Consider the following 12,992-nt stretch of genomic DNA (forward strand, 5'->3'; position numbering starts at 1 on the left):
CAGTACAGTGCATTCTAAACAATAAACATATTTCTATGACTGAATGTAAGCCATTTTCTTCAATTGCTAGCTCACAAATTTTCGTTGTGTTGCAGTTGTGGAAGGCCCCTTTCACATGACTTTATATGGTAGCCTAGCATAAGGATGTCATAGCAGTGCATTGTGATATGGTGAGCACACACACGCGTGTCACTGTACCATGCAGTCTCCGGAGAAAAGATAGAGCTCACCTCTCCAGCTGAATGTATGTTATGCCCGGGTCCAGGCCCGTGTGTATCAACCATTCGTGTGAAAGCAACCACATACAGTATGAGTATTTTAAAATAATACATACTAAAAGATATGCTTTCAAATGATATAGCAAAATAACACAAAGGTTTAGTTACACTAAATGAAAATTTTACACAAACTGTACATTACTTGCTCATGAATCCTTATATCCAGGAGACTTATGCTATGATCTGTAGCAGGTCATTCAATTGCTGCCAATCATCTTGCAAATATTCAATCTTTGCAATGAAAGCCTTGCTCTAATCCATCCGAGCTTTTGCGGCATTGGAAACCAGTAATTTTTGTCTGGTTTCTGATGCCTCTGGAGTTGCTGCTGGGATAAATTCTCCAGCCATTTAGTTACGTTATATGTGTCACTAATGCCATAAACGTTTTCCAGAGAAATCCGTAAACATATACAGACAAGATAAAGCAGTTGATTTACTGGACTGACTCACACATCTGACTTATGTTAGCATTTTCCAGCAATGTCACATAGCCTGTAATATGGCTGGAAATGTGGACCTCTCGAACCTCCTGGAGATTGCCGGGGTTCCTTCCCACTGCGACAGCCACTTGCTGAGGCATGTAACTCTGGTCTGCAGCGCTCACAGCAATCGATAGGTGCTTAAGGACAATATCGGGCTTCATTCGCAACCTGCAGAAAATAAAGACATTAACCTTTAAGATTAGACATGCCAATTGGGAGATAATATTGTACATTGCCCATATATTTTCAGAAGGAAAAACCCTTACAAAACAAGTTATGACCGGTTGGTTTTTTGTTTATGTTTTGACTTCAAAAAACTTTTTACCATCCGTACTAAAAATCTGAACCAACAGGCAGCAGATTTGCGTTTCTTTTCTGCTGTGTTAAGGAAATGTCTTAAAATTTCATCCAGGTACTTGATGCTGTAAAATGTTTAATGTAAACTCTAGATATTATTACATGATGACGACGTCAGATATAGTAAAATACATTCATATGCTTTGGACTCTGATGAAAGGTGCGACTACATTCTGAGACCTACCCCTACATTTAGAGAAAAGGTCACCTACTACTTGTTTCCCTAAACTTTTCCACTAATTCTAGTGGTATTACTTCGCATTACCAAGACTGATCTTCACAATTGTTCTGTCACCATGACTTTCAAGCCATCAAAGTTCAACACATGAAATACCTGAAAAGCAACATTCATAAACAGTGTGCGCCGAACACAAACCTGCCTTGTTTTCTTTCCTCACCAACCTTCCTTTATTTTAAGGTTAGTACAAGTTTACTCTTATGTCTTGTGCAGGTGCTTAGACAAGCCTGCAACTTATAATCAATATGAAAATACGACTTTCCCGATAGTCTGTTGTGCGCATGTGCAGAGTACTTGGTTGTGCTGAAATATGTTGTTCTAACAAGATTTATTTTTTTTTTTCTTGCTGGCACACGTTCAGTTGTGTGTCTTCACGTTGAACCACAACATATCAAGGATGGAGGTAATATGTGGATATTATGGCTTTAACCCCTTCATGCTCGTTGACCGATCGCAGGTGTAACCCTTAATTGTCGCAATATTTTGTTGAGATTGCCTTTCCCCTTATGTCATCAGCGTTCGTTTGCTATGACAGCCTTTGTTTTTCGTTAGACCTAAGGCTGCATGGTTTCTGAAGATTCATTACAATGAGCCATTGGCTCATTGTCATAAATCCAATGTAAAAACACCATACACTGCAATACAATAGTATTGGAGTACAGGCAGGAGTACAGGTTGCATACAAGATTGGATCTTAAGATATGTTTTTAAGTTGAATTTGTAAGTCTGAACTGTATATTTTATAATTGTAACCCAAGTCAAATATTTTTTAGTCTCTGTGACAATTGGATTTTAAAAATGTTGGGCTGACATAAGAACCCGGATTACCAATAAAGCTTAATTGTAGACACCTGTGATAACTGTTACAGTTGTTTATTGTAGCCCAAGGCTAAAGTACAGTAAATTATCAATTACCAGAGGTCTGTTTGTAACTAGGGGACCGCCTGTGTATGTTAGGAACCATCAGATGATCTAGGGTTAAAGTACCCTAGAGGGTCCAAGAAATGGCCCCCTTTTCCCTAGAACTGATAAAACTAAATAAACAGTAAAAATCAAACATATCGCAGCCTCCCAACATGCTGGATCTTTCAAAATATAAAAACGGTTATTGCCAGCGGTGAACCACATAGCACCCAAAATGTACACGGCACAGAATAATAACGTCACTGAGAAGTAAAATTTGTTACGCAGAAAATAAGCCCTTACACAGCTCTGTACACTAAGAAGTTTTTTACACTAATATTTATTTTGGAACACAAAATGTCATATACAAGCAGTCCGGGGGTTACGTACAAGATAGGTTCTGTAGGTTTGTTCTTAAGTTGAATTTGTATGTAAGTTGGAACTGTATATTTTATCATTGTAACCCCAGACAGAATCTTTTTTGGTCTTTGTGACAATTGGATTTTAAAAATGTTGGGTTGTCATAAGAACCAGGATTAACAATAAAGCTTAATTACAGACACCTGTGATAACTGTGTAGCCTAGGGCTGAAGTACAGTAAATTACCAATTACCAGAGGTCCGTTTGTAACTAAGGGTCGTCTGTAAGTCAGGTGTTCTTAAGTAGGGGACTGCCTGTACATGTATTTGGTTTGAGAGAAAAGAAAAGAAAATTTCTCTTTTTTAATCTGTTTTAAATTTTTGGGATGACATCGAATTGTTGCGTACTCCAGCCAATATATTTTACAATTTACTGATTTGAAGGAGGATTTCTTCCCGCCGAAGTATATCAGCAGGTTGGTGTCATGACGAAAACAGTCAAGAATAAAAAAGCGTTGACTGACCTTGTCCAATGAGGAGTATGGTGATGGAAATTACGTGTGTATTTTATGGATGAAGAAATAAAGACTGGATTATTAATTTTTTATTAATGCATCTTCTGAGATACATTAGAGTAATACTATGAAGAGAAGACAAAGATTGCGTACCGTATCCAGTGAGAGCGGGCACTGCCATCTGACTGCCAATAAGAGGTGGTTTCCCCATTGGTCATCTTGTCTATATCTGAAGAGTTAGATGAGGTTTCTATACTGCTGTAACACTTTGTTACCGTTTTATAGTTCAGAGTTTCATCACTTCCGCTGAGAACATATGAGGACTCTAGAAAATAGATTAAATGGATTACATTTTTTCAGGAGAAAACAAACCTACTGTATGTCCGCTAGTACGGTTAATGCCACCGGCTGTGAACTTACTCCCTAAATAGAGCTTTCACTCACCTAACCTCAAAGCAATAAGAGCATGTTTTTTGGTGAGTGGTCCATCAACCTGACCTACAATTAGTGGGTGACCTGGCCAGGTGGCATGACTTCAGAGGCAATAACACTCTAGTGGCACTTTTCTTTACATAGATGCCATTAATTATTTTATTCTTGGAGTTTTCTTAGATTGTCATACCAATGCTTTGGAAACTGAGGTAGGTCTGGGAAGTCATATGTTCATTTATGACTAAAGTTACCAAAAGCAATCAATTCTGATACTATAGGTTAGCTGGTATAGCAGTATATAATATCTATATGCTGAGAACATACAACATAAGAAAATACAAACTCACCCTTATCTTTTTTAAGAAGCCTTTCAAGGTAATCCTTTAGTACAGAAGACCTCATTGTACATATATTGTTGCAGCACTCCAGCATGGGATAGGGGATCACAGTACTGGAAATACGGTTTCGATGCAAAAACCGCAGAATCTTTAAAGAATGTAAACGGAGACGATCTTTTGACTTTGAGAATATGTCAATGAAACCTGAAAAATATTCAAACATAGACCCCAAACTGAGCAACTCATTTTGTAATGAAACTTGCCTTACAATGGCAACAGTTAGCTCTTACCCTTAAAGAGAACCCATCACCACAATTTACCAAACCAACTGGTATGTTTTGTAGGGCTAGGCCAGACACAACCAATACTTTTTTCTTTGTCCAGCTGCTCCTTCTATGGCATAGGAGTGGCCAGTGAGTAGTTTCCATCCAAACCCTCGGGAAACTGCGACGTCATGCGTCCATTTCAAATAGGGGAATAAGGCTGTTTTTAAAATTTGAAATAAACACATGACGGAGCAGTGTTCCGCTGGTGGGGGAATCTCTTCTCACTGGCAGCCCCCAGGGGACACTGCTCTGCAGAGAGAAATTTAAACTTTTATGTAACTTTTCTTTTTATCGGAAAAAAAAACTGTTTTATTATAAAAACACTTTGGCGATATTATGCACACTATCCTCTATAGCGACATTGGGGAGACAGAAAAAGGGCTCCGGATGATAGGTTCCCTTTAAAGTTTCTGTACAAGTATAAAAATACAGTATTAATACTACCTGGCGTGAGAGAACAAGCTTGCAGCTGTCGGATAACATGACTTAATTCCCCTTGAAGATTGGCACCACTGGAGGCCTTGATGGCTTCTAGCATGCTCTCCAAGTCTACCACCTCATCGCCTTCTGCATCAAACTGTGCAAATGCCTGAAAGAGATGCCCATGGTTAATCCCACATGGAAAGTGTTCTCGGCAAAGGGCTTAGAAAAGTAAGTGCGTCATAAAGAGGAATATTTACTGAATTACATTACTGTTTAATATAATGAGTAAATTCTGCCCACACAGTGCTTACAATTCAGTCTCGATCAGGATAGTGTAAGGAAAAATTTGGATTCTGGCATAGACAATAATAAAAAATAATATGACAGCCAAAAATGTTGGCAGAATTGGGTTAAGGACACCATCAAATCTTAAATGACACCTGTCATCAGGTCTCTAACTAATTCTGTCACCCTTACTTACAAGGAGGGCTCCCAGCCTTTATCTAGTCAATTCATACATAATCACTGTAAAATCATATTTCCTTTATTATGTAAATGATGCTGGTCACATGGAGAGAGAAAGTGATATCACCTGTTCCCCTTCCCCTCGTCTATGTGTAATGTATAGTAAAGAATCGCTAGTGTCTGTGCTTTACCTGCTGACATGCTGTGTTCTGCTATACACATGTGAGGGACATAAACATAAGCCATACAAGCACCTGACTTGCTTTCTCCTTCCATGTACATGGCTGCATCCTGGAGCAGTTGTATCTCTCATACACACACAGGCTGCAGGGGGCACCAGCACTAGGAAGCACATAGAGGAGTAGCACCAGGAGTGTCACATTATTATACAGGTTGTCAGTCACGTGCAGGGGCGTAACTTTAGGGGTGCAGAAGTTGCAATCGCACCTGGGCCCAAATGGTTTAGAGGGCCCTTATGGTGTCACTTTCCCAGTAATAAGAAGACTATTCATATAAACCATACATTATAGTTGGGGGCTTGACATAGACTTTGCACTGAGGCCCACCAGCTTCTAGTTACACCACTGGTCATGTTTATAGGAGTAGCTCATACACACACAGGCTGCAGGGGGCGCCAAAACCAGGAAGCACATAGTGGAGCCAGCACCAGGAGTGTCACATCATTATACAGGCTGTCAGTCATGTGTATAGGAGTATCTCATACACACACAGGAATGACCACCAGCAAGCACATTGAGGAGCTAGCACCAGGAGTGTCATATCATTATACAAGCTGTCAGTCCTGTGTATAGAAGTATCTCATACACACACAGACTGCAGAGGGTGCCAGCACCAGGAAGCACATTGAGGAACCAGCACCAGGAGTGCCACATCATTATAAAGGCTGCCAGTCATGTGTATAGGAGTATCTCAAACACACACAGGCTGCAGGCGGCATGGTCACCAGAACATGGAAGCACTGTCATCTCATAATACAAGCAATCAGTCCTGTGTATAGGAGTATCTCATACACACAGGCTGCAGGGGGGGGGGGTGGCCATCAGCACCAGGAAGCACATAGAGGAGCTAGGAAGTCACATCATAATACTCCTATACACATGACTGACAGCTTGTATTATGATGCGACTTCCTGGTGCTGTCCTGAGGTGACAGTGCTTCCTGGTTCTGGTGACCATGCCGCCTGCAGCCTGTGTGTGTATGAGATACTCCTATACACATGACTGACAGCTTGTATCAAACACAGGCTTCAGGGGGAGTGGCCCTCAGCACCAGGAAGCACATAAAGGAGTCAGCACCAGGAGTGTCACATTATTATGCAGGCTGTCAGTCAAGCACTGGGGGAGTGGCTGTGCCTCATGAATAAGCTGGACTGCAGAGTATGATATTAACTAATTGGACCCATCTCAGGTCATAAAACAATCAGGTCTTAAAGCTGTGTGTTAAAGTTTACAGGCAGACAGATCTAATACAAACTATTACTATCCCTACATTGTCCCTCTATATAGGTGTTCCTCTTCCCTAGAGGTAAATTTCAGGTGAATTGGAGTGCAGCCACAACAACAGCCCTAAAACAAGAGATAATCCACCTGGAAACCAGTGGCACCATGCCAGGTGCAATCAGGGTTCATCCCTAGGTAAATTCTTATCTAAAGAATTCTGTGCCAGACAAGAAGTTTAAAGCAAGGCAGGGGCATTTCCATTTTTTCACTCCATGTTTTGTAAATTATTTTTAACCACAGACAGTGGAATTGTAAAATAATGATACATAAAAATATTATAACTGCACACAGATGTAAAATTGCATTATTTTTTCACCTAACACAGAACCACTGTCCGTTTCAAGCCGGAATATTACTTCCCGTTTCATAACCTCAGTTCCTGTATAGTTTGTTCTCCTGATGCAATGTGTAATACTTGGACAACAAGAATCTAAATTTTGAAATTTCAGCTTTAAGGTCCAAGATACTTCGAGGGTAGTAGTTTGTAGGTTAAGGAATGGCATCATGATACAAGCCATTCCCATTAGAGTGCACTCACCCATAGCACCCAGATGTATGCAATGCACCATAGGTGCAACTGAAACCACAATAATATGCATGTTCTGGTACCAGATGTAGCAGCACCTCCTCAATAAGGGAATCATTCAGGTAATATGCAACAGAATTGTGCCCCCTGTGCAGAGCCTGTGTGGTAGAGTCAAAGTAGTTCATCAAAAGACCATGAATTTACCCCATCAGTGATATGCAGTGCTACCAGTGATGCCTAGAGGCGCTCAGGTGACGCAAGCCTGAGCACCACAGGCTTATTTACATATTTTTTAAAAGTTATTTTCTCTGCAAACATGCCTTTTCATTATGCACTAAAAACAGTTCCACCTAGTGGATAAAGAAACGGACATTATGTCCAAGTAAGTACTGTTTTGCATGATTTACTCATAGATTATAGCTTATAGTGATCAGTGAAAAACAGATACCAAACGAATGCAAATGGCCCATGAGAAATGGCCAAGAACCAGGGGCGTTACTACAGGTGTGGCAGCCATATCAGCTGCCAGGGGCCCGCTGATCCAGGGGGGTCACGGGTGGTTCTTAATTATGTGCTGTGGAGGGCGCAACTTCAATACAGGGGCCCACCACCCGGCAGAGAGGAGGAGGATGTGGCAGTGTTGTTTATTAACTTTATGCTGTCCGCCATAACATCAAACCCCTCCACTCCTCATACAACCGCCCCCCACATGGGAGAGGAGGAGGAGGGAGCATGGTTTATTAATTTTATGCTCCCCAGGGCTGGGCACTCCTACGCATCCCCTAACACCCGCGGAGAGGAGGAGAGAGAATGTCCCTATCCCTAGTGATGTGCCTCTTGTCCACTCCTGCCAGAGCCCTGCCCATCTCGTTCATTCGCCGGCTAATTCTGCCAGAATTCTTGCATCCATTTATTCACAAATACCCCCCAAATTATTGGAAAGTAGAATATCTGCCCAGTTACAGCATGCCAGAGGTGGCAGTTTGTTGATGCACTTGATGGTACATGGCAGGCTGTGAGATAGCCGCACAAATTGCAGCTAGTTCATGTCCCCCGTAGAGGTCTCAGCTCTGTGATATTACATGCTCAGGGACCCGCTTTGTCCACAGGAAGTAAATAATGACACTTCCTGTTAAATGACTACAAGCAGAGATCTAGAAAACGGATACATAAAGTATAGTGGAAATTTTTCATTACACAAACAATATCAATTATTTGATGAAGGTGGACGACCCTTCTAATTCTTTATGTGCCTAAGGATATCTGCCTGTAGTCATTAGGTTCTGCTCCCATTTGGAGCCTTTCCTGCAGAACTTGTCACTGTTTATGAAAAAAAAATTGTAGTAAAATGTACCTCAGATGGACCTATTAAATTCCACTACTCTTTCAATTGATATGGAAGTTGGAACATAGAATTTAAGGTCAGTCTAGGTCAGTTATAAACCACATAATTCTGCTCAGTATTCAAAAGCCAAAACCTTTTAGATGTAAATATTAATAATTCGATAATACTCTGCAGGTTCCTCTTCTGGTTATGGCCTACAAATACGGATATAAAATACTGACTAGTATATTACCATGTGAAAGTGAGCTTAGATGGCAATTTGCATGGGTTACTTGTAGTTGTGCCTATCTGTCCTGGTAATGTCTATGGGTCCTCACATAACACTTCCCAGCCCTCTTGGTTTTCACCCACCTCCTCACCTTCCCTAGTTTCTTACATGCTGGAAGACAACATTGTAACCAGGTAACAGAATGAATGGTTTACTTCTATTCTTCAGAAGCAAACACTATTACAGAGTCCACAAGATAGAGAAAAATATTTTCACTATGACCGGAGCTCCAAGATTTCTAAAACTTCGATGAACAGCACCAATCTTCAATTTCTCCTGCTGAAAGTATGTCACCATTCAGACTAGCACCATCGCACTCTCATTCTCCTCCTTTATTATATTATAACTGGAAGACAATATGCAGGCAGATGGTGTGGTACGTTCCAACAAGGTTAAAATTTATTCCAGTTCATTATACTCACAAAAATCCAATAAAAATGCGCATTCACATAACGGGACGCAAGCTTTCTCTCCGCCCGACCCAGGGTTTCGCCGGCAAGGCTTCTTCCGGGGCGACGCCCGTTATGTGAATTTGTGATATGCGCATTTTTATTGGATTTTTGTGAGTATAATAAACTGGAATAAATTTTAACCTTGTTGGAACGTACCACACCATCTGCCTGCATATTGTCTTCCAGTTATAATATAATAAAGGAGGAGAATGAGAGTGCGATGGTGCTAGTCTGAATGGTGACATACTTTCAGCAGGAGAAATTGAAGATTGGTGCTGTTCATCGAAGTTTTAGAAATCTTGGAGCTCCGGTCATAGTGAAAATATTTTTCTCTATCTTGTGGACTTTTTCAAAGACTGTGTGGACCGGTCTTATACCGTGAGTAGCTCCTTAAGGGGCAAAACTGTGCACCACAAACAACTGTGTTATATTACTATTACAGAGTGCTTCTATAGGGAATGGCCTTAGGACCTGTATGGCACTATATCATATTCAATGCCAATTCGGGGGAGTGGGGCAGCTTTTACACAACTAACCTAGAATCCATAAGCTTTCTAGGATTCCATCTTTTATGTGAAATATCACTAATTTACCACACCAATAAAAAAAATTACCTCCAAAGGCATGTACAAAAGAGTCACGTTTTGCCCGAGTCATTTTTAGAGGCTGGAGGGAAGGGGTTACATCAGATGTCCAAATGTTGAGCTTTGTAGCAGTCAGAGCCATGATCATTTCAAAGATGAGAATCTCATCTTTCAAAACACATCAGAATTGTGTTACAGCCAATTAAAGATGGATTTGGGAATGAGAGCTGCAAAATGAAGGGCCAACATACAAATGTGCTTGGACAGTCAATTACTGAATGAATAATGTGATAGGGATCTAGCATTACAGTTATATTATTAGAGGTTACGTGGTGGCTCCTCAAGTATCACGATGCTTGGAGTTCCGCCACCAGAACCCTGCCAATCATGTGATCCAGAGATCAAGGACCAAGCACGTTAGTGATTTAGCCCCAAGATGCACATCCTTGATGTCTTTCTCTCTAATTGTATAACACCACACACAACCACAATATGATGTGTTCTGAAAGATGAAATCTTCGCCATAGTTCTAGCCGCTATAGAGACAAAGATATGGGTATATGAAGCAATTGTTTTTCAGTATCTAAAACCTTATTGGCATATGACAATATTTTTTTTTCTTAATAGGCATGTGGGCGAGTTTCTTACCCTACCAGTGCCCCTTTAAGTTAAGAGCTAAACCTAATATTTTATTCACACTACAAACTACAATGCAATATTGCTGTCCATAAGAAATGCATTAAGCAGTTTGAGAATCTCTTCAAAATAGCTACAACCTTTACTCAAAGATAAAAATCAATTTGAAATCACTAATGTGCAAGAGAATATCATGTTACTCTATGTAGAGAAAAAAGCACCACCACGCAAAGTAAAACCACAGTCTGTCCGCTACTGACTTCACTGCAGTGCAATCTCCATAGACAGGTCCATTACAGGCGAGATAGAGATTACTAACCACATGTAGGACTTAATATATCCTCAAAGTTGGGGCAGCCCTGTGGAGATCACCCACATAAGTACCTGTCGATCCGCACAGAAAAGTGCCACACAGACTGCAGAATTCTCCTAACCACTAAAAAAGTATTTCAATGGACAGTGGACAGTGCAACCCATCCATAGGAAGTAGAGGATGCAATAATCACAACCGTTATTTCACTGATTAATACATGATTGGTTCTGTAGGTTTGTTCTTAAGTTGAATTTGTATGCAAGTCGGAAGAGATACATTATTTAAGTGTAAACTTCCAACAAATTATTTCTGATCCTATGTAAAATGGATTTTCAGAATTTTGGGTTGACTAGGATTAGCATTGTAGACATGTTTGATAACTCTTACAGCTGATCTTTGCAGCCTCAGGTTAAAGTTCAGTATCCAGGGAACTTCTGAGGTTACTGGGGATGCAGAGAGGTCCATTTGTATCTTAGGGGGGTGTCTGCAAGTACTTATCATCAGAACACACACCTAAGCTTGTGCCATTCTAGTCCTCCACAGTGACACCCTAGTGGTAGAGGTGAGCTCACCACAGCTTGCAGGGTGTAAGGGTCACATGTCAGAGGGGACTTCCTGGTATGGGCCGTACACTGTGACAGTACAGTGACCCTGTGGCTAGCTTCTGTGTAGGAGACTCCCCTGTGCATATGGCGTGTTCCCATGGCACACAGAGGGCAGTCCATTAGTAACATGCCATATACACAGCGGAGGCCTAGAGGCGCACACAGGTGCCATGCAGCCGCATTACCTCCTCACACTCCTCCCGGCCGCTGGTGTGACTCTCCAGCATCTCCACGAACTGCTCCCGGCTCAGCACTTCTTCCCCTCGGCTCAGTCTCTCCTCCAGCCAGCGGAGAAGGGCGCTCTGGTTCCGGGATATCACCGACTCCGGAGCCCCGACCTCCCTTAGCCGGGCCGCCGCCTCCCTCAGCCGGGCCTGCTCCAGCAATACACCGGGGGAGGGCGGCAGCAGCGACGGGTTAGTCTGCCCTGGGATTCCCAGCAGAGCCGGTCCCTGCTGGCTGCCCGATCCTCCAGCCGCCATGTCCCCGGCTGCTGCTGCGCTCTCCTCCTGCTCCATCCCGGGCTCATCTTCGTCTCCGCTCCCGCCGCTCACTACATTCCCCATGATTATGGCGGCGCCGAACAGCTCAGTGTGTCCGGAGGGCCTGAAAGGCCCGAGCCGCCCCTGCCTTCCCCGGCCTGGCCCCGCCCCTCCGCCCGCCCAACACTGACAGCTCCGTCCTGACACCTGTCACCATAAACCTGACTACACGGCCACCTATTCCGGGAAGGTTAACACAGGCAAACAAAGGGGCGTGTCGGGGGTGTGGCCTCATCAGACTTCAGTTACTATGCTTTACTATAAGAGATTCATCAGGAGAGTGAATACAGCATGCCTTCCAGCATTGCCAAACACATGCCTTCACAAGCAGGGCATAGGGCACCCGGATTTGTGCACAATTAGGGACAGGGGTGCACCTAGCCTTTCTGCTGCCTGAGGCGAGATATAAAAAGACGCCCCCCCCACGACTTCATATATGTAATATATCAGGACCAGACCCAATCATATTGGTTTAATGTGAAAATAAAGCAATGCATAATACATAGAGCATCCCACCGTGTACTATAGAATAAACACAGCGAGCTACTACAAAGCACAAATACATACAACAATCCACCATATAATATAAAATCAATACAGCGTGCCGCCATATATCATATAATACATACAGCGTGCCGCCATATACCATATTATACATACAGCGTGCCGCCATATACCATATAATACATACAGCGTGCCGCCATATACCATATAATACATACAGCGTGCCGCCATATACCATATAATACATACAGCGTGCCGCCATATACCATATAATACATACAGCGTGCCGCCATATACCATATAATACATACAGCGTGCCGCCATATACCATATAATACATACAGCGTGCCGCCATATACCATATAATACATACAGCGTGCCGCCATATACCATATAATACATACAGCGTGCCGCCATATACCATATAATACATACAGCGTGCCGCCATATACCATATAATACATACAGCGTGCCGCCATATACCATATAATACATACAGCGTGCCGCCATATACCATATAATACATACAGCGTGCCGCCATATACCATATAATACATACAGCGTGCCGCCATATACCATAT

The 12,992-nt window shown here is 42.2% G+C and overlaps 1 protein-coding gene across 1 annotated transcript in view; it reads right to left on the reverse strand.

Moving 5' to 3' along the window:
* Positions 1-12,030, reverse strand: part of ZZEF1 (zinc finger ZZ-type and EF-hand domain containing 1) — an 84,147-nt gene extending 72,117 nt beyond the window's left edge. Inside the window, exons 1-5 of the mRNA XM_072136141.1 lie at positions 11,551-12,030; positions 4,673-4,817; positions 3,912-4,106; positions 3,286-3,457; positions 729-928 (exon numbers count right to left, since the gene is read on the reverse strand). Of these exons, the coding sequence (XP_071992242.1) occupies positions 729-928; positions 3,286-3,457; positions 3,912-4,106; positions 4,673-4,817; positions 11,551-11,931 (1,093 nt within the window). The 5' untranslated portion in view covers positions 11,932-12,030. The remainder of the gene's footprint in view (positions 1-728; positions 929-3,285; positions 3,458-3,911; positions 4,107-4,672; positions 4,818-11,550) is intronic.
* Positions 12,031-12,992: the final 962 nt, after the last annotated feature.

Source organism: Engystomops pustulosus, chromosome 2, assembly GCF_040894005.1.
Source record: "Engystomops pustulosus chromosome 2, aEngPut4.maternal, whole genome shotgun sequence".
NCBI lineage: Eukaryota > Metazoa > Chordata > Amphibia > Anura > Leptodactylidae > Engystomops > Engystomops pustulosus.